Source organism: Cynocephalus volans, chromosome 11, assembly GCF_027409185.1.
Source record: "Cynocephalus volans isolate mCynVol1 chromosome 11, mCynVol1.pri, whole genome shotgun sequence".
NCBI classification, from domain to species: Eukaryota; Metazoa; Chordata; class Mammalia; order Dermoptera; family Cynocephalidae; genus Cynocephalus; species Cynocephalus volans.
The window spans coordinates 17,682,828-17,704,851 of NC_084470.1; the positions used below are offsets into that span (position 1 = coordinate 17,682,828).

General features: G+C 37.4%; 1 protein-coding gene across 8 annotated transcripts in view; it reads left to right on the plus strand.

Annotated features, from left to right (window-relative positions):
• The window catches only part of TFDP2 (transcription factor Dp-2), a 169,190-nt gene that overhangs the window by 136,173 nt on the left and 10,993 nt on the right, over nucleotides 1-22,024 (plus strand). For 6 of the 8 annotated variants that reach the window (XM_063113517.1, XM_063113513.1, XM_063113515.1 and 3 more), the window contains 5 exons: nucleotides 6,797-6,959; nucleotides 11,022-11,168; nucleotides 13,124-13,192; nucleotides 17,448-17,599; nucleotides 20,579-20,745. In XM_063113517.1, coding sequence (XP_062969587.1) covers nucleotides 6,797-6,959; nucleotides 11,022-11,168; nucleotides 13,124-13,192; nucleotides 17,448-17,599; nucleotides 20,579-20,745 — 698 coding nt within the window. The remainder of the gene's footprint in view (nucleotides 1-6,796; nucleotides 6,960-11,021; nucleotides 11,169-13,123; nucleotides 13,193-17,447; nucleotides 17,600-20,578; nucleotides 20,746-22,024) is intronic. The other 2 variants (XM_063113514.1, XM_063113516.1) reach the window with 1 other exon arrangement.

Below are 22,024 nucleotides of genomic sequence, written 5' to 3' on the forward strand. Positions count from 1 at the left end.
CACAGCCACTCACACCACCAGTGCCTCACGTGGGGTCCCGGAGCATGGAGCCAGGGACCAGACCCCCTCCCACCACCAGGCTCACCAAGCCAGTGTCACGGGGCCCACCTGGGGACCCGAGGCATGGAGAAGGGGACCAGATCCCCCTCCCACAAGCAGGCACAATGCGCTAGCGTCTCAGGGCTAACCTGGGGACCCGAGGCATGGAGAAGGGGACTGGACACCCCACCGACAACCAGGCACACCGTGCCAGCACCTTGGGGCCCGCCTGGGGACTGAGGCATGGAGCCAGGGAGCAGACACTCCCCACAATCATACATACTGCCAGTGCCAAGGAGCGTGCCAAAAACATCACCTCCATGTAGGTGGCCCACCACAGCCACCACAATAACCATGGCTGCCACGAAAGTGGCTAGATGCCACAACCACCACACAGATGGTCCACCAGCCACTGGAGTGTATTGACACAAGGAGAGTCACCAGCAGAGATAAAGAAAAGGAGGATGTTTCTCTCCACAAAGCCCATTTCAGAGTGACAGAAGGAGCATCTGCTCTATGATAATATTGGGGGACCTGATCACATCTCTCAGCATTGGACATATCGTCTAGGCAGAATCAACAGAGTAACCATTATTTCAGAAGGAGAGAAGAAATCTAGGGTAATTAGAGAGGAGAGGGGGGATGGAGAGGGGGATGGTGAGAGAATGGACAAGGGGCATAAAGAATAATTACAATTTGTAACAATATATATGCTAGTAATATTGATTTGATCAACATATCTCAATGTTGAATCCCAAAAATATGTATAATCAATTATGATGCAATAAAAATTAAAAATAAATAAAATCAGCATAATTAAAATCTCTGTACTTGCTTCGGTGATGTTTATCAATTTGTTCACTCATTCAACAAATATTTTGAATATCTGCAAAGTATTGGTATTTCTGGGCATTGGAGATAATTATAAGTAAGACTGTGCCCATAAAGTACTTATATTGGGTGGGGGTGAGGGGGCAGTAAACAAATAAGATAATTTTAGATTATAATAGATGCTATATATTTGTAGAAAGCATTGGAAGAGTAATGGCTACCTTAGAAAAGGTCTCTCTAAGGAGGTGACCTTTGAATGCAATGAAGGCAAGTATGTAAATAGCCAGGTGTCATGTTGGGGAGCCAGGGATTCTAGGCAGAAGGAATGAATGGCAAATGCAAAAAACTCCTAAGTGAGGAACCAGGTTGATGTATTTGGGGAAGCACCATGGACTGGAGATAGAAAAGGAGTGATATGGGATGAGGATGGAGAGGCAGACAGGGGTCAGGTTATAAAAGGCCTTGTTGATATGGTAGGGAATTAGGTTTTTGCTCTAAGGAGCATTTTAAGCAAGGAAATAACATGATCTAATTTACAGTGGTTGCTGAGTGGATAATAGATTCTAAGGAGGCAAGAGCGAAAGCAGGGAAGGCTATTGCAGGGTTATTGGCATGGCAGCGGAGATGGAAAAAAGTGGATAATTTTAGAGATAGAACCAGCAGGATTTACTAATAGATTGAATGAAGGAAAGGGGGTAATTAAGGGTGGCTCTTGGGTTTTTTTGCATGAACAGCTGGGTGAATATTTATGTTATTTACATTTACTGTTGTTAGGAGTAGGTTTGGGAGGGAATTGAGAGTTTTGTTTTAGACATATAAAGTTTGATAAGTTTATTTGTTCTTCAAGTGGTGATATCATTAGTATATGAGTAGTATCATCAGCATGTAAGTGATCAAAGGCCTGGATGACATAACCCATGGAGGTCCATAAAGAATAAACAAATATTCGTTTCCTGTTTCAAATACGGCCTCCCCCCCTCCCCCCTCCCCCACTACAGGTAAATGGATACATACTTAGAGGAAAGTGATTTTTTTGTGTGTGTGGCTAGATTAAGTCAAGGGTTAATTTTATAAACAGTACTGAATTATTTTGTTGACTTAAACATCCTGGTTGTCTCATTTTAATAAGAAATGAAATTTTTATTATGTATTATATATAATTTCTTATTTAAATTGAATATATTTATTATAACATATACTACAAATTTAATTTTATATTACTTTTTGTAAATAATAAACAATTATTATTGGGAAAATATAAAAAGATGGTGGTTTGTGGAATCAATTTAAGTGCCTGGAAAGATAAATACCTTTTCTTTCATTCTTTTGGTACAAGTCTTTTGAATATTTCAAATGAAATTATTTGTAAAATGCAACATGCTTTGCAAACTGTAGTGTATTCGTGGTTTTATTTTCTTATTTACTTTTTAGTTTCTTAATTTGGTTTTATTTGGTAAAGAGTGCTTCCCTCCAGGTACCTTTATTTGGTTTAGGAAGTAATAGATACCATAGTGTTTACATATTGTGGCCAGATTTTGGAAAGAGAGGGTCTTGGTGTTTCAGAGAGCTCAGGTTCTAAGAAAATTTGTGAACACTGTGTATTTAAGATTTAGATAGGGAACTTCTAATTTAAGGTGATGGAGTGAATACCCATGTTTACTCCTCTTCCCCACTGCTAAGATTCTATTGAAATTTTATTATGAAAAAATAATTAGAGGAGATAAATCTCTAAAACGTGTAAAAAATGGTAGGGGTATAGATTTTCCAACTTGAAGATAAAAGTGGGTGTGATTATAATGAATGACAGGTGAAATTAGAGAAGTCCACATCCCAGAATATGCATAGGAGAAGGTCAGCCTTGGACATGCGAGCACTTCTCTCCTGCGTTGTCATGGAGATGCTCCAGGCTTAGAGTTGGCCATAAAAGCAAGAATGAGTTGGAGGGAGTAATGAGGACAATTAAATAAAGACTATTTAGGAGCAGCTGGGTCAGCTGAACCTTCCCAGCACTTCAAGTCATCTTATACCTTCCATTCCACCTTCACACACATAGCAATGGCACCGAAAACATTTGTTCCCCAGTTCTGTTGGACTGCCTGCTTCAGTTGAGTTTAAGGATCTTACTATGCCTCAGAACAACCTTTTCTTATATTGGCATTTTTTTTTTTTTTTTGTGGAGAGGAGAGGGAGGCCAGACTGTGCCCGCTTAACAACAACACAACCTGAAGTTAAGCTTGTCGGCCAGGATGGGGCCACTCACATGCACAGAAGTTATAGTTAGCCCTCCCCAAGTAGGGAGAACCTTCTTAGGAAAACAGACCTGCATACAAGAAGCCCGTGTGGACTCTGTACAGGCAGACCTCATTTCATTGCACCTCGCTTTATTGTGCTTTGCAGATACTGCCTTTTTTACAGATTGAAGGTTGGTGGCTACCTTGTGTTGAGCAAGCCTGTCAGCGCCATTTTTCTAACAGCGTGTGCTCGCTTCATGTCTCTGGCTCACATTTTGGTAATTCTCACAATATTTCAAACTTTATTATTATATCTGTTAGGATCTGTGATCAGTGAGATTTGATGTTCCTATTGTCATTGTTTTGAGGCACCATGAACCATGCCCACATATGACAGTGAATTTAATGTGTGTATGTTCTGCTGCTCCGTTTCCCCATCTCTCCTTATCCTTGGGCCTCCCTGTTCCCTGAGACACAGCAATAGTGGAATTAGACCAATTAATAACTCTACAATGGCCTCTAAGTGCTCAAGTGAAAGGAAGAGTTGCATGTCTCAAAGCTAGACCACTTGCACCAGTTGTGAATGCAAAGGAAAAATGCTTGAAGAAAATTATAAGTGATACTCCAGTGAACGCACGAATAAGAAGAAAACAAAACAGCCTTGTTGCTCATATGAAGAAAGTTTTAGTGGTCTGGATAGAAGATCAAACCAGATACAACATTCCCTTTAGGCAAAGCCTAATCCAGAGCAAGGCCCTAACTCTTTTCAATTCTATGAAAGCTAAGAGGTGAGGAAGCTGCAGAGGAAAAGTTGGAAGCCAGCAGAAGTTGGTTCAAGAGGTTTAAGGAAAGAAGCTGTCTCCATAACATGAGTGCAAGGTGAAGCAGCAGGTGCTGATGCAGAATCTGCAGCACGTTATTCAGAAGATCCAGCTAAGATCATTGAGGAAGGGGCTACGCTAAACAACAGACCTTCAATGTGGATGAAACAGCCTTGTATTGGAAGAAAATGCCATCTGGGACTTTCATAGCTAGAGAGTAGTAGTCAGTGTCTGGCTTCAGACTTCAAAGGACAGCCTAACCCTCTTTCTTAGGGGCTAGTGCAGCTGGTGACTTTAAATGAAGCCAGTGCTCATCTACCATTCTGGAAGGTCTAGGGCCCTTAAGAATTATAATTAATCTACTCTGCCTGTGCTCTATAAATGGAACACAAAGCCTGGATGGACAGCACCTCTGTTTACAGCAGGGTTTACTGAATATTTTAAGGCCACTGATGCCTAGCGTATTTTAATTTGTTTTGCCAGTTTCTGCTCAGAAAAAAAGATTCCTTTCAAAATATTACCATTTGTTGACAATGCATTTAGTCATGCAAAAGCTCTGATGACGATGTACAAGGATTAATATTGTACTCATGCCTACTACACAACATCCATTCTGCAGCCATGGATCAAGGACTGATTTCAACTTTCAAGTCTTATTTAAGAAATACATTTCTTAAGGCTACAGCTGCCATAAATAGTGATTCCTCTGGTGGATCTTGCCGAAGTAAATTGAAAACCTTCTGGAAAGGATTCACCATTCTAGATGCCATTGAAAATATTCATGATTCATGAGAGGAGGTCAAAATATCAACATTATCAGAAGTTTGGAAGAAGTTAATTCCAAAAAAGATACCTAGAATTTGATACAAAACAACTCCTGGATTTGAAAAAGCATATAACCACCGAGTTGAGAAAATTTATTTACTTTAAGCCATTATCTAATTCTTACCGTGAATATAAAATCCATTACATTATTGCTATACAAAAGAAATGTAATGCAAGCCACATGTAGTTTTTAATTTTCTGAGAGCCAATTTAAAAGTAAAAGAAACAATGAAATTAATTTTAATATTTTTTATTTAATCCAGTATATCCAAAATATATTTCAATATGTAATTGATATAAAAATTACTAATGGGGTATTTTACATTCATTTCTTACCCCAGGTCTTTGAAATTCAGTGTGTACTTTAGACCTACAGCATATCTCAGTTCAGACTTCCCACATGTCAAGTGCTCGATTAGCCACACGTGGGTTACACCTATGATATTGGACAGTGCAGATTAGGGGGTTTACAATGGAATCTGTAAACTTATTGGCCTCCTTAACCTCAGTAAGTGACCTTTCTAGGGGTCATTCTCTTATTTCCCTCTTTCTTACTCTCCGCATCAGTTAGCCACTTAGTTCTGCTGGCTTTTATCTTTTAAAATTTTGCAAATCTCTCTCTCTCTCTCCTACCCTACCACTGCCCCAGTTTCAGGACTCATCATTTCCTACCTGGACTATTGGAGTAACCTCTCAACTGGTCTGCCTGCGCTTTGCCCCCTATAAGTTCATCTTCTATTTTGTAGTGAGAATCTCTGCCTAACTGAAAATCTCACTATGTTACTCCCCCATTTAATGCCATTGAGTAGTTTCACAGTATTTCAGTAGCAGTCTTTGAGGTAAGTTCCCTGTACCACAAGGGGTATACAAATTATTATTTGGAAATGTAGGGACAAGAAAGTAGATATCTATCCTTTTCTCATCTTGTTCTTTTGAAAAGCATATGTTTAGTGTCTATATCTTAGTGTACTAACACAGTAGAACATGCAAGTAATTTATCAATAAATACTATAATTGTCCCGATGGAATATGAAGTCCAGATTCCTTTGCATAGTATTTAAGGGCCTGGCCCCTTGTCTACCTTTTTGCCTCATCTCTTCCTTTTACTTTACATTCTGGTAGCACTGCACTGTCTGTTTACAAGCCTTTCACGTACATTATTTGTTTCACTCTTCCATGTGTTCACTGCTGCCGATTCTCCTGCCTGGATAACCTTACTGACTTCCTTTACTTGACTCTTACTCATTGTTCACAGCCCTCCTCCAGCAAGTCTTCTTCCTCTAGGTTAAACTAGATGTCTCTTTTCCCGGTGCCCATAGAACATTGTGAATAACTCTGACGTGGCACTTACCTTATTATACTGGAATTATCTGTTGTTATGTGTCTGTTCTGTCTCTCTGTCAACCTCCAAGACTCATATTGAGGGAAAGGATTTTTGCTTTAGTTTTTGTACTTCTGGTACCTAATACAGTTATCAGCATATAGTTGGCACTCGGATATTAGCAGAACTGAACTGAACGCCAGAAAATTTTAACGATTAAGTTATCAAAGTTTAAGCTTAGGCATTAACCAACTTTCAAATAACTGGAGACTTAGATCTAATATTAATACCAATGACCTGCAATTAAAAAAATGGGTAGATAAATAAAACTGAGAATAGTGATACTTTTAATTTCAGGAAAAATAAACTAATGTACATAGGATACAAAAGTGTTAGTATTGACTAGTATATAAGCTCTACAAGGACAGGGTTTTTGTCTTTTTTCACTGATTTATTCCAAATTCTGTAACAGTATCTGACACATAATAACTGGTCAGTAAATATTTGTTGAATAAATGATATACACAGAAAAGCATGCTGCATAGCTTCATACTTTATTAGGCTCTTAAGGCAAAAATTAACTTTAAAAACATTTTCTCTTCTCTCTTCAATTTAAAGTTTTGACCTCTTGAAGCAAAAATTGTATTTACTGTCTTGTATTATCTTACAGAGGTTTGTAAAGGAAGTCTCTAAGTACAGTGGAGTATAAATTTTTTTTTCCCTTCTAGTAAACGAAGCAAAAAAGGAGATAAAAATGGAAAAGGCTTGAGACATTTTTCAATGAAAGTGTGTGAGAAAGTTCAGCGGAAAGGTACAACATCATATAATGAAGTAGCTGATGAGCTGGTATCAGAGTTCACCAATTCAAATAACCATTTGGCAGCTGATTCGGTAGGTAGATCATGAACTTGACGTTGATTATGATGAGTGATGCTACAGTTTACCTCTGACTTGTTTCTCTCATAGATTTAAAGAATCAGATAAGCTAGGGAATCTTCAACTCCTTTACTTGATGGTTTCATATTGGAAATTTGGGGGATTTTGTTGTTGATTTTTGTTGTGTTTTAGAAATAATTCTTTTATTAAACAAAAATAAATATTTTAAAAATATAATTTTGGAGGTTACTGAAGGAACTTTTTTTTAAAAAAAACATTTTTTACATTTGGTCACTTATTCATTGCTTCTTCGCCTCTTGGCTAAGGTCAAGTGTGGTCATTTACTCAATGAGTTTGTGTTTCTGAATCTTAATGTTTCTTCAGTGTCTAATGTTGCTTTGCCTTACATGGGATGATGAAGTTTCAAAAAGGATTACTCAAAGCCCATTTCTTCTGAGCAGTGAGACACCCCAAAGGGGTTAACTTCCCAGAACCCTCAAGAGAGAGGCATTCCTCCTTGGGAAATTAACCACAAACTGGGGTTCTCTCCCTGTATTTATTCTCTAGACCAGGAAGTTACAGGAAAGGAACATGAGTGGGGTTATGGCTAAGTATAGTTTAACTATAGAAGCTGGTAACATTAGTGAACTAACAAAGTGAAATTCCGTAATGCAGTTTGCAAAAGGTTAAGTTGATCCACCGACAAAAGCTTGTTCTTAGCAAATACTGTGTTTTTGTACAACGTTTCCTCAGTATTTTTACATAACAATAATGCAACTTTCTTAACATATCAATCAGTAGGTTAACCTGCTCTCAAGGACTTCTGTCCTTGAGAGCCAGCAATTTTGCTGTGTTACAATTCTTTAGCTATACCAGAGACTTTAGCCTGGGGAAAGTTTCCTGTCTTTTGCAAGGTTAACATTTCTAGATGTAATTTTTAAAAGTTAGGCTATACCTGAAACTACAGGGCTTTGGAAACTATGCCCTGTGAAATACATTTGCTTTATAAATGTTAGTATATTCCACAGTCTAAGTCAACAAGAATGATTATTTAAAAATCCGTTGTCCAAAAGAGCATATAATAAAACATATCACCCTTCTGTCAAAGACTCCAATTTACCCCTCCAAAGGTAATATTCACTGTTGCCAGTTTCTTGAATATCATTCCAGAAATTTTTTAGACATACACATGATAAAGTTTATTTCCGTTTTTATTTTAAACACAAAAGTGATCATGCTTTACATGCTGCATTCTATTCTATTTTGTTTTTGTTTTGTTGGTGGCTGGCTAGTACGGGGATCTGAACCCCACTCTAACTGACTGAGCTAACTGGCCGGCCTCATGCTGTATTCTTAATTTTATTTTCTTAATATATCTTGGAGATTTGTTCATTTTTAGCACACAGAAGTAATCCTCTTTTTTTTCAATTGAGATAAATTACAGGGAGTGAAACTTATGTGACAACATACAATTATTTTTTCCTTATTTAGTGATAAATAGTTTACATGGAATAAGAGGTATTTAAGTATAAAATTAGATGAGTTTTGATGGTTATGTGCACCTGTGAAACAACTACCACAGTCAAGACACAACATTTCTATCACCCATAAAGGTTCCTCGTGCCTTTTGTAGGCCATCTCTCTCTCTGCCTCCATCCCCAAGCAACTACTAACCTGCTTTTTGTCACTAAAAATCAGTTTACTCTTTATTTAAATGTAGTCATATGTACTGTACAAAAATTTTAAGTAAAAGTAGTAACTTTAGTCATTTTAGGTCTTTAATTCTTAATTTTTGGGTGGGGGGTGGGGGTGGCTGGCTTGTACAGGCATCTGAACCCTTGACCGTGGTGGTATCAACACCACTCTCGCTAACCAATGGAGCTAACCAGCCACCCCCTTTACTTTAAATCTTTGTGGCTGTGGTTCTTCCTTTTGAGCACTGACTTAGCCCATTCCATTTTCTGATATATTATACTTTAGATATTCTGTAACTTCAATTTTAATTTCCTCTTTCCTTTTTTTTTTTTTTTTTTTTTCCTGACTGGTATAACGTCCTCTTTGACCTAAGAACTTTTTCTAGTGCAATTCTTATAGTCCCAGGTGATAAAGATTTTTGTTTGTTGTTATAAATTTTTACTTTTATTACCAGTAACTAGAGAATATGAGTTCAACCATTTCTATTTTTTTGGATTGCATTGAGATTTTTCTTGTGAGCTATTGTATTGTGATTATTTTTCTTTTAATGTTCTCTGGGCACTTGATAAGGAAGTATATAGTATTCTGATTCTGAGCAAAAGCCAAAGTTTTCACAGTGATCTACAAGCCCCTCTATGATCTGTCCCACCATTACCTTGCTGATTTCATCTTCTGTGCACTCCCTCAGTTACTGCCCTCCAGCCACACATTTTGTGACTCTGCCAGATATATCCCTGATCAGGCCATTGTACTCGCTGTTTCCTTTGCCTATAACATTCATTGCTAGGTATTCATATGTCTTCTCTCTCCCCCGCTTCTAATCTTCACCCAGATGTCACTACATTGAGGCATTTCTTCTTGGCACTTTTCACCATCTAACATAACATTTTTACTAATTCCCTACTACCACCCCTAAGATATAAACAAAGGTTGGATTTTTTTTCTGTTTGTTCACTGCTGTGTTATTTTTCTGATTTGGAAGGCTCGTAGTCTGTATTTATTTAGTTGGTTATCTTAATAACTTTAAGTAACATACTTAATATATATTTTTTTTGAGTTATCACCTGTAGACAGTATCTGTTGATTGTGGAGGGAAACAGAAGTAAGTGCACTTATGTTTATTCCCATCTCCCATCTTTTTCCTCTTTCATAGGATTCAGATTGTCTGTATTAGTAGTTGCTAAAAGAATATTATTATTGTAGTTCTTTATAAATAGATTGTCCTGAAACCTCTATTATTACTTAATCTGCTTTGAACAGTAACTATATCTCTTCCAATATCAAGAAGAGGAAATCATCATACCTATCTTATTGCTATCTCCTGATATTTGTTGTTATATTATCATCATTTCCAGTGTAAGGATTTCTTTTCTTTTCTTTCTTTCTTTCTTTCTTTTTTTTTTTTTTGGTGGCCGCTGGTACCGGGATCTGAAAACCCTTGACCTAGGTGTTACAACACCACATTCTAACCAACAGAACTAACTGGCCAGCCTTGGGATTTCTAATATTTACATTTAATTCTATAACTTAAATTTCTCATTTACTTAGGTTTAGTTTTATATTTGGGTGGATTCAGCGTTCTCTACCATTCTTTATTATCATGGCATTTGATTGATTGGATTTTGTACTTAGGAACTGCCTGTCCACAATAATATAAGGACCTTGCTCCACAATGTAAGTCAGTACAGTGTCCTTCATTGAGAAAGTCTTGCTGCCCAGACAATAAAGGTCAGCTGAACTAATAGTGTACCTAGTGATGATATATGTGATTACATTCTGGTGCAAGTTCTTGTAGACTAGAAACAGTTTGTGGATAGCGCATTGGTCCATGTACCACATTTGGAGAAACACAGTTTTGCCTAGAGCTTAAAAACACGGATCCGTGATTTTTTACAGTCTAAAATCCTCCCACACAATGCCAGGTCTTATAGAACACTTCACCTCCACTACTCCTTTCTGACACACTACACACTATTGTCATGTATATTAGCTCTGTATGTCTTCTGAACTCCATAAAACATTATTATTATTTTATACAGTGAGTACTAATTGAGATTTACCCACACATTTAATTTTTGAGTTGGTTTTCATTCTGTCCTACATCTCTAAGCTTCCGTCTTAGATGATCTTCTACCTGAAGAAATCCCTTTAGTATGTTTTAATATAGATCTGTTGGTAACATAATCTTTTTTTTTAGGATTATTCTATGTTTTGTATTATCCGAAAGTATGTTTATTTCATCTTTAATTTTGAAGGATTCACTGGTGCTGAATTCTTTCAGCACCTTGAAGATATAATAATAATATAATTAATTTAATATATTAATATAATGTGACTATGTCTTACCCTTAAAATTTATCACTCAATAGAAATATTTTTTAGCAGGCTTATGATCAGAAGAACATCAGACGAAGAGTTTATGATGCTTTAAATGTGCTAATGGCAATGAACATAATTTCAAAGGAAAAAAAAGAAATCAAGTGGATTGGCTTGCCTACCAACTCAGCTCAAGAATGTCAAAACCTGGAGGTAAGTAAGAAAATCTGTTTATAGATAGTACTTTGCATCAGAGGCATTTTAATTTATAAACATAATTACATAATATTAAAATATTCCCGATTGTTTGTTTGTGTATGCTGTGTCAGTTCTTTAACAGACTCTCTATATAGAATTTTAGAAAATTGAAAGGAGCTTTAGAGGTATATTATAATAGTCAGTTTTCTGTTGCTTATAACAATACTGAAACTGGGTAATTTATAAGAAAACGAAATTTATTTCTTATGGTTTTGGAGACTGGGAAGTCCAAGGTCCAGGGGGCACATCTGGTGAGGGCCTTCTTGTTGGGGACTCTTTATAGAGTCCCATAGAGATGCAGGGTATCACATAACGAGGTCTGGGTAAAAATGCTTGTTAGCATGATCACTTACTTTCCTTATAAAGCCACCAGTCCACACCCATGATAACGCATTAAGCCATTAACCCATTACTCCATGAATGGATTAATCGATTCATGAGAGCATAGTCCTCACAATCCGATCACCTCCTAAAGGCCCCACCTTTCACTACTGCCACATGAACTTTGGAGTGGACATTCAGACAATAGCATATAGTCTGCAGTTTATTTTTGTAAATGATAAAACTGTGACATAAAAGTTAAATGACTTGATTTGATTTTTGTTGTTTCTCACAGAAGATCTTTGTTTCATTCTAATTTAATTCTGAGTTCTAATAAGTTTTTGGTGATTCATTTATTAGAAATGTTATTTGATGATGAAGTGCTTCCTGTATGGATCCAAAAAAATGGTTCAAGTTAGCTATTTATTTCCTGTGTTGGTTACACAGTATCCTAAATATATCCGAGAAAGTCAAACTTTTACCTTTGACACTAGAATCAGTAGCAACAGGAAAATATTTCATTTGTGTCTTTATCAGAATGGATATAGTGTTCAGCATACATGAACTTTGGAATGATGTGTGCAGAACATTTTTAACTCTGTTAACTGTAAGCATTATAGAAAGTCTTCTCTAAATGAGCTTGTTCACTGACATGTGTTTCTAAACTGGTTTAATAAAATTGTACTATCATAATCATAAATGGAGTAAACTGAGGTTAAATATGGCTTTTGGAGATAATTAAGGTTGATTTCATGTTTTTCTCAGTTCCTTTTTTCCCAGAAAATAAAAAATTGTTTGGTATTACTATACTTGTGGAGGGGGAAAATCGGACATTCATTAGATGTTATAGAATAATGTTATTCATATACCAGAGTAGAAATGTCCTCCTTTTCTCATTGGTCTTCCTTCTAACAGTGGGATTTGAACATCATTTTAATGACTTGTAATATTAGCTGATACCAATGACTCATTAAGCAAAAACCTATTAGCATCTACCATATGCTTACAGGTTATACAAGACCAAATCTCTGACCCCAAGGAACTGTCATTCTAAATCGGGAGAGGAGAAATGTAAAAGAATACCAAAAATGTGATTACTTCTATGAAAGAAGTGTGTACAGATTATCTGGAAAGAGGGGCAAGGGAGGGCTTTACCAAGGATCCCTGAGATCAGTCTTGAGGGAGGAGTAGGAGGCTGCTTCTGTTTCCTTACATGCAAAGTGGATAACAATAGTACTTTCCTCATAAGGTTTTTGTGAAGATGAATTAAAATAATGTAGGTAAAGTGCTTAGGTGAGTGCTGGCATGTACTATCACTTTGACTGGGACAAGAACTGCATGCCAGGTATTCATAAAGTGGATCGACTTCATTTTTGATGACAGTTGCCACAATTCTGCTGCTGTGCTTTCTTGCTCACCCCAGCCCCTGTCCTCCCAAAAGGTGTGATTTGCCTTTACTCATGTCACTGGCTACAATGGGCTGAGTTTCGCTAAGGAAAATTCTTGGTAACTCAGAATAGGGGCTTGAAAAGTGAGCAGTACTTTATATTCCACATATGTTCATGTTTTTTGTAACCTGCGTTTTAAAGATAGAGAAGCAGAGGCGGATAGAACGGATAAAGCAGAAGCGGGCTCAGCTGCAAGAACTTCTCCTACAGGTAAAGATGCTGGGATGTTTTCATTCCCTTCCCTGCCTGTAGTCTCTTACTGCACTTACTTGCTTTTAGAGTCAGTCTATTTTTTCGTTGTGGAGCCTTTGAGTAGTGTCTGGTGGGACCACGCCAGGGCAGCCTCCCCCACATCCTTGCTCATTGCTATATGCATGCTCTGCCTTTAAGATGTTCCATCTCTCACCATCATCCCAGCCCCATGGCAGCTTACCTGCCCTGCATGTGACTCATACTATGCAACAGTTCACTTTTGATGCTTATCCTTACTCTGAACATAACTATCAGGAGTCTTTGTGATTGTTTATTTTAGCCCTAATTTGGAATATCAAATAGTAAAGCTAGTTAAATTTTAGGTGCTTTAAGTAAAACAATCAAATCTACCTGTAATACTTATTATCAGTAAATGACAAAATGACATGAAATGATTCAATAAGATTTATAGAAATCCCAAAAACCTAAAATGCATTTATATTTTAGAAAAATAAATTTTATAGTTTGATAAGATCCCTGTATTTATACTTTTTCAGATAATTGCCTAGAATTTGGAAGATTTTTTTTAAGTATAATAGAGCCCTTGGGTAAAAATCACAGGGGAGGTGGACTTACTTTTTTTTTCTATTTTTTGTAATTCTAGTTGGTGTAAAAATTTACTTCAAGCAGTGAGTACAGTTGTGCCATTTTCAGTCCAACCAGATAAACTTTTTAAAATGAGCCAGAGAGACCTTATGCTTCTGTTTTTCTCAGAAAAATGTTTTTATATGAAAAGCTTTACAACCAGTCATAAAATCCACTTTGATTTGAATGAGGTCCTATTTTACTTTTGGTGGGATCCACTTTCCAGAAATAAAGGTAGCAATAAGTTAACAAATACCATAGCAGGTTTTTTCCTTCAATATTCACTTTGTCTAATGGCCAGAATATGTTGTGTTCTTAGATATTCCAGATGATTTTTGTTTTTCACTTTTCTAGATGCTTATATTCGCTTTGGGGTGTTTGTGTGTTTTTTCACATTCATGTATGTGAGGCGAGAGGAGAGAGGCACGTGGAGACAGTTTAGCCCTTCCAGAGATTCTGCGGAGCACCTGAGAGTAGGAAGCAGGAAGGAAAGCAGGCCACGGGCCGAGGAGTAGCTGCAGAGAAAGTGGAGACTTTGCGAGCACAGGAAGCCCCAGAAGTGATGCTCCATCCTGATTAGGTCTTCTCTTTCTTTCTACCCCGTGGGACCTACCTGAGCGGGCATTTTATGTGTTTCCCATATTGGGTTTCAAAATAAGGTTTTGTTTGAAGAGAGTGTTCTGCAGCCTTAAAAATAAAGTAGAAAGCTGACAGTTTATTCCTCTGCTCCTCTCTATAGAATTCTGCCAGGTGCTCCTCCTCTAACTGCTAGGCTGTCATCTTCCCCCAGCTGCCTCTCTTTTTGACACGTCCCTGCACAGTTGCCTGCAATATTTCCTACCAGCTCATAGTCTCTAAAACTTGTGCTGGGGCCTTCCTGAAATTTCCTCAAAACCTTTACGGAGCATTTTGGAGCTTGATCTTTTTGGCATATGTTATTAAAAACCTGTTTATTAGCATGCCTAGAATTATCTGTTTGCTTATAAGAAAGAAATGGTGACAAGCAAGGTTGCGCTCATGTATGTAGGACTTTCACATCTTTAAGATGCCAGCACAGGGAACGAAGTCAAATATTTTTTCTCTGCTTATCTTTGTAAAATGAACATTGTACTGGTATTTTATTAAGTCATAAATTTCTTTTCCTTTACTGTCTCTCAAGCCAAATATATTTATAGAAGATTTCAACCTGGGGATAACCTAGCTGTTAATATTTGTAGAAGCAGGTCTGTCTAAGCATTAAAATGAAACCCAAAGTATAACTGAAGACAACTTCTTATCTTCTGGCAGACATATACCTTATTTCCTCCTATTGTTTCATTTTTCTTTCTTTCATCAAATGACGTTTATGAAGTTGTCATAGACAGTAGATTAAACAAGTTGTCCCTGAACACTAATAATTTGCCATGGCTAAACTAGCTTGATTTTTTAATAGGTTAATTTCAGAATGCACTGATGTCACTTGACAGAGGTTAACTATTACCTACATGTCACCATCTCTCTTTTATCCTTGGTAATTTAGGAGAGCAATGGTATAAGTTATACCTATAGATAATCCATATACCCTATTTTAATCTATGTAATTGTCCCTTCCAACCCTTAAACCTTTTCCAGAGCCACTAATGCATAACAGATTGAATGTCTGAACACTCTTAAAACTGCTTAGCCTCTGGAATAGATATTAAGGAGTCTGAAGAAGAAGAAAGGGCTGAAGAAAATCAATCAAAGGGCAGCACATAGGGAAATCAGTTCAAAATAAATGGGAGGTCAGCCGGCCAAAATAAACAAACAAAAAAGGGCTGGCCGGTTAGTTCAGTCAGCTAAAGCACAGCCTTACAACATCAAGGTCACAGGTTCAGATCCCCATACTGGCCAGCCACCAAAAATAAATAAATAAATGGGAGGTGATTTTTCTTTTTACTGTCAAAATAACATGTTTTTACTGCTTTTGTTCACCTGAAAGATCTTTGATGCTATTAAATGTACATAATGTTAAACAGTGAATCATAAATATATAAGGACTCTCTTACCACTTTATATTCCCCCATATACTGAGGTCCTCCCATGGCACTAGGGCCACAAAACTAAGCAAAGTATGGAAACAGCTCCTGAGATGTGTGTTCTAGTAGAAGGGAAGAGAAACTAGTCAGAAATATTACATGTACTTCTTTTTCGTAATTCTATAGCTTCAGCATATTTTTTCCTTCAGTATTAAGTGAAATCAAGCAATGAATATAAAATAGCCTTAGTTCTTTAGCAAGAGAAGGTAATGAAATATAACTTAAATAATGTTTGATAATGATAAATGGTGATGGTTTTTCAACAGTAATTGATACTGATAGTGATTTTGGGACACACTGTTAGGGCTGGAATAAATTGGTGTCCGTTTTGTTTGCACCTTTTAAAAGAGTAAATGTTCGCTTTCCAGGGAGATAGCACTCAGCCATTTTAAGATAATAGTAATCTTAATCAAACTTTAGTTAAGGCTGAGAACCTGAAATAAATAATTTTGAGCATAAGATTGCTAAGATAGAGAAAATAACTTGAATTCATCACTACTGGGAAAGAAGATATGACAAGCTAATGAAAGGGAATGAATGGCTCTGACTTCCAGAACTTCTAAAACCATTATTTGTTTCATGAGCAGATGAAAACTTGAACTGCGTAAGGTCTTTCTAGCTATAAAAATTCTGTGATACATTCATCCAATTTTAAAAAGGTAAGGTCACTGTCTTTGGCTTTTGAGTAGTGGTTATACCTGAAAGTAGTAGCCAGATTCAGTATAAAGATTCAGGCCTTGATATAGCTTATAATCAATTCTTAGCCTTAGTTTCCTTATCTGGAAGATGTCAGGTGGGGAAAGGCTCAGGCTGGATTTCAAATTATGTCTTAGGAATGCCGAGAAGTTCTGCGGAGCTGCCTTAGAAACCACTGTGGTGGTGGATGAGGCCAGAGCCGGCAGGTTTCGGGACTCGAGCCTCAAGCAGCCAGCCAGAGCAATGCTGCTTCCATCTGTTTTATATAGTAGGTGTCTCATGACTTTTTTTTTCTTTTTTTGTGACTGGCCAGTATGGAGCTCTGAACTCTTGACCTTGGTGTTACTAGCGAGCTAACTAGCCAGCTCCCCATGAGATTTCAAAGAAAGTGTTTTGTGGCTTTAAAATATTTTCACATCCCTGGGCTAGATGATCTACGAGGTATATTCGACCCTAAACTCTCAGGAGTCTCCGTTAGATAAATGTAAAATGTAGGCTCACTTGGTGTTACTCTTGCTGTTTTCACTCTAAGACTTGCAGGTGCCATTGGGCTCTCTTCCAGATTTGTGCAATCCTGTTTCTATGGACGATGGAAACCATGGACCCCATTTTTTTACATGAGGATGGTGTTAGACACCATATAAATGTGTATCTTTTCCCTGTGATGTATTTATTTAGTTGGATCATTCTAATCTTAAGAAAAAAAGATTAGAAAAAAGAAAAAAATGTTTAATTTTTTATTAATTCATTAGTATAGGTGGGATGCCTCTTTAAACTCTCTAATTTTAGACTATTTTATGTTTTACCTTAATTCACTTAAATTCCAACTGACTTAGCCACATTAAATGATCATTTCTTTTTATTGATCATTACAGCAAATTGCTTTCAAAAACCTGGTACAGAGAAATCGGCAAAATGAACAACAGAACCAGGGCCCTCCAGCTCTGAACTCCACCATCCAGCTACCATTTATAATCATCAATACAAGCAGAAAAACAGTCATAGATTGCAGCATCTCCAGTGACAAGTGAGTGGAGAACTAGGAGACGGGTACAGAGCTGGCCTTCTGTTAATATATTTCTGTCATTTGCAAAATAAAAGAGGATACACTCCATTATCTGCAGCCCTCCAAGGCTGGCTTCCTTGGGGCACGTGAAACACCTCCTCAGATCTGGGTGCTGTCACCTGCTAGTGTGAGCTCCATTACTCACCCTTCGCAGTCCCCTGTCTTGTGCCAGGCACTGTGCTGCCTGTGTTATATGTTAGCAGTGCCTGGGCCCAAGCTGTGATGTACTAGGTGTATGTGGCAACTCTGAGCAAGTAACTACAATAAGTTAAGACTGTCACTGAGGGTCTGGGACAATATAAGTTCATTGGTGATTCATTATCATAGTTTATTATGGGAATATTTTAGATTAACATGGGGCATTAAAGCAACTGTTTGTTTTGCTATGTTATAGTTATGTATGCTTCTATTTATTAGTGAATGAATGAATAGATGTGAAAATGCTGGGCGTGTTCTTTGCTTTTCTTTCTTTAATAAAGTTTTTTTTTTTACATTTTAACTAAGATTGATGATAATATTCATCATACATAGCAAGTGAGAAGGAGCACTATTCAAAGTACAGAATTAATTTGTAATTTATTTTACCATTCACGAAAAAGTTTGTATCAGTGGTCTTCAGGTTGTAACCAGTGTCATGAGAGACTTAAGGGTATATGTGGCTCCCCCACTTAACTGCTCCAAAGTTCTGTTTCTCACCGTGGCGCACTGGGGAGAGTGCGGCGCTGGGAGCACAGCGACGCTCCCACCGCGGGTTCGGATCCTATATAGGAATGGCCGGTGCACTCACTGGCTGAGTACCGGTCACGAAAAAGACAAAAAAAAAAGAACAAATATGAATGATACCAGGGCCTCTATCACTTCCTAGCCTTGTTGTGAGGATTAAATGAGATAATGCTTGTAAAGGGTCTGACTCAAGGCAAGTGCTTTACAAGTGTTAGCTGGTATTAAAGAGGTCAGCATATAATTTATTATCCGAATTGGGGTACTTATGAAAGCAAAAGAAGACTCTCTTAATAATTACCTCAGTACTATAGGCATACCTCATGACTATCCCAGGGACCCCAGAAGTTCTGGTCTCCATAGACCTACAGCAAGGTTAAAGCCCTTGGGCTTTACCACCTCTTGTTTTTCCCACTCTTTTCTCTGGCAGTGTTGCTTTCAATGTCTGTTGCATACAGAGATTCTGGGTCACTTAAATAAGAAGGCATACACACACTCAAAAGAAGAACAGGAAAAGGAAAAATAGTAAGCAAGAATTTCAAAACAATTTCATCACTGAGACTGTAGACACAATAAGAAGTAGTAGAGACTATGTAGACTTTGGAGTCACCTGGGTCCATTTTTCAATTTTCTAAGTTTCTTAGCCTCTGTGAGATTTCATTTCTTCCTCCACAAAAATAAGAATTATAATATTTACCTTGCCATTTTACAAAAGTTATAAAGGACCCAGCTCAGTGGTCAGTAAATAGTAGTTGTCTGAATTACTAGTTATGTACTTGCAAATTCTTCATAAAAACCTATGTTTAAGACAACTGTTAACATATTCTCAGAAAACTGAGAATTCTGGAAAGTGGTTAACATCTTTTCAGATAAAAAGGAAACAGTATTTTGGTTACTCTCTCTAGTTAGTCTCTTGTTTTGTGCAGGGTATTATAAAATTCTCTTCTTAGGTTAGTCTTTTAAGTCTAAAAAGGATGACAGGAAAATTTTGGAACCATTGGACTAGGGGAATTATGGATAATTTTCACCCCAAGCTGGGATCTAGTAAGGTTTCCATCCCTTGGGTGGTCACTGACTCATGCCATTTCCTGGCCCTCCCCTGCGTGGAGGGAAGGAGGCTCTGAGCAACTTGTAAGAGCTTGTTATTCAAGGTAGGTCCAAAAACCATGTCTTTCAGCTATTTGGTGATGCAACCTTTCCCCTTAATTAGCCAGGAGGCTTTCCCACAATGAGGATTAGATTTATAAAACCATCTGCTTTTAACAGATGCCAGAAATCAACCCTGTGGCAGGTACCCACTTCAGTTTTTTTGTATTTTCTGAAAATTTGTTAATTATTTTATTCAAATTCATATACTTCAGATTATGTAAATATAGCGTTTTGCTTCAGATTCTAATTTTTGCCCTGATGTAAGATTTATCATAAAAAATTTTACCCTCACATGATTTTAATAGAATTTCATGACAAAGTAAAACCCACCATTGTCCCAGAACATACATCTGAACTCTGTCCCTGCAGGGCTGAGGCCTGTGGCTAAAGCTGCCCCAGCCCCTACCTAGTCTAGGAGTCTGAAGGACTATGTCTTCCTGTGTTCACCTCTTAATGGAAAGGTTGTGGTGGGCAACCGGGCATCCAGATTGGGTACTTTGGAAGAACATTGGGAAATGTGCTGTATATATTGTATGTGACATTTTTTCTTAAGACATTGCAATCCTTAGCCCCTCAAGACAGGATTTGGACATTGGTTTAGTTTGTTAAGTCTTCCATTTATTGCTTATCTAAAGTATGCTGTAGCTAACACTTGGCTCATAAAAATGGAGTAAGCATTCAAAATGTCTTTTTCCTCAAAACTAATAGGCCGACTTATAATACAGGTATCATGTATTAAACTAGGGAGGCTTTCCTTTTGTGGCAAAGCTGTAGACAACTTTGAAAAGCGTTGGATTTAGAACAAAATTTCTGTCTCCTGTTTGCAGCAGCGTTAGGGCTGAAGTTTATGGATTCCTATTGTCTGTCACAGGAAAGTTGTTTCAATTGGCAGAGTGGCTTATTTGAGATGTCATTCCCCTGAACACAGCAGTACACTCCATGTGGTAACAATTCCTAGTACCGTAGCTGAACTCAGGCCCTCATTCTGTTATTTAAAGTACAGGGTTTAAAACTGTTCAGACCTCTCCAATACCATTGAAAACCCCATACTAACTTTGTTTCCTGATGCAGGTTTGAATATCTTTTTAATTTTGACAACACGTTTGAGATCCATGATGACATAGAAGTACTGAAGCGGATGGGAATGTCCTTTGGCCTGGAGTCAGGCAAATGCTCTCTGGAGGATCTGAAACTTGCTAAATCACTGGTGCCAAAGGCTTTAGAAGGTTATATCACAGGTATATTAACTGATGTTTTCACATGTTGTCCCTGATTAAATGTCAAACCCTAACTTGTTAAAAGCTTTTTCATATAAAACTGCAAAATTTTAGAAAATTTGTGCTTTTATCACCAAATGAGACTTTTAACACTTTGTATAATAAATGTAGGACCTTTTTCAAAAAATTAGATTAAATACATTGTTTTCATAACATTGTGAACTTAAATCTATACAGTATACACTATATACGTGTAAATTGGCTGACTCACCACTAAATGTGGCTCTTCACAGAGATCTTTTATCTGTAATTCCCAGTACCCAGCCTAGAGCCTAGTTAAGTGTAAGCTTTTAGTAACAGCTCGATAAAAGAGCTTTTAAAATTTTTTCTCTCTTAGTGCTCTCTGGATACTTCAAGGGCAACTTTGGGCAGTTTACAAATGAAAGTAGGTACACGCCACCCTGCTCTAGTGGAATGCTTTGTTACAGTAGTCCCCACTTATCCTCGTAGGTATGTTCCACAGTGAGGCCTGAAACCACGGATAGTTCTGAATCTGATTGCTGTCAACTCCAAACATGTTTCTGTTCCTGTCTTCACCCACAAATTTAATGTCTTTTCCATCTTACCTAAGCATCTGTCATACTTTATGGCTGTAACTCTTGTAGTGTGAAGTATGACAGCAAAACTAGAAAGTTTCTTTTTCCTTCTTCACAGTTTCACAGGTAGAGGATTCATTCTTGCTGTAGATCTTAGCAGCTTCAGCATATGATTTTTTTAAGTTGAGAACTTTCACTTTTTCACATAAAGAAAGCACCTCAGCTTCTCTTTGGCATATCCAAATTGCCAGCATCAACACTTTTGCCCTTTAGGGCCATTATTAAGTAAAATAAGGGCTATTTGAACACAAGCATTGAGATCCTGTGATAGTTGACCTGATAACCTAGACAGCTACTAAGTGACTAATGGACGGGTAACTTGTGCAAGACGTGGATATGCTAGACAAAGGGATGATTCATGCCCCAGGCAGAAAGGTGTGAGATTCCATCACAACACTCAGAATGGCACGCAATTTAAAATTTATGAATTGTTTATTTCTGGAATACTCCTTTTAATATTTTTGGAACTTCAGAAAGTGAAACTGTAGATAAGGGAAGACTACTATGTATCTATTATCTATTGATACATAAGATTAGAAATATCCTATTAAAATTGGATTCAAAGAGGAAGAATGTAAAAGTTTAAATGTCAGAAAAAAGGAACAGTACACGGTAAATACAGATTCATCACTCCTCTTTACAGT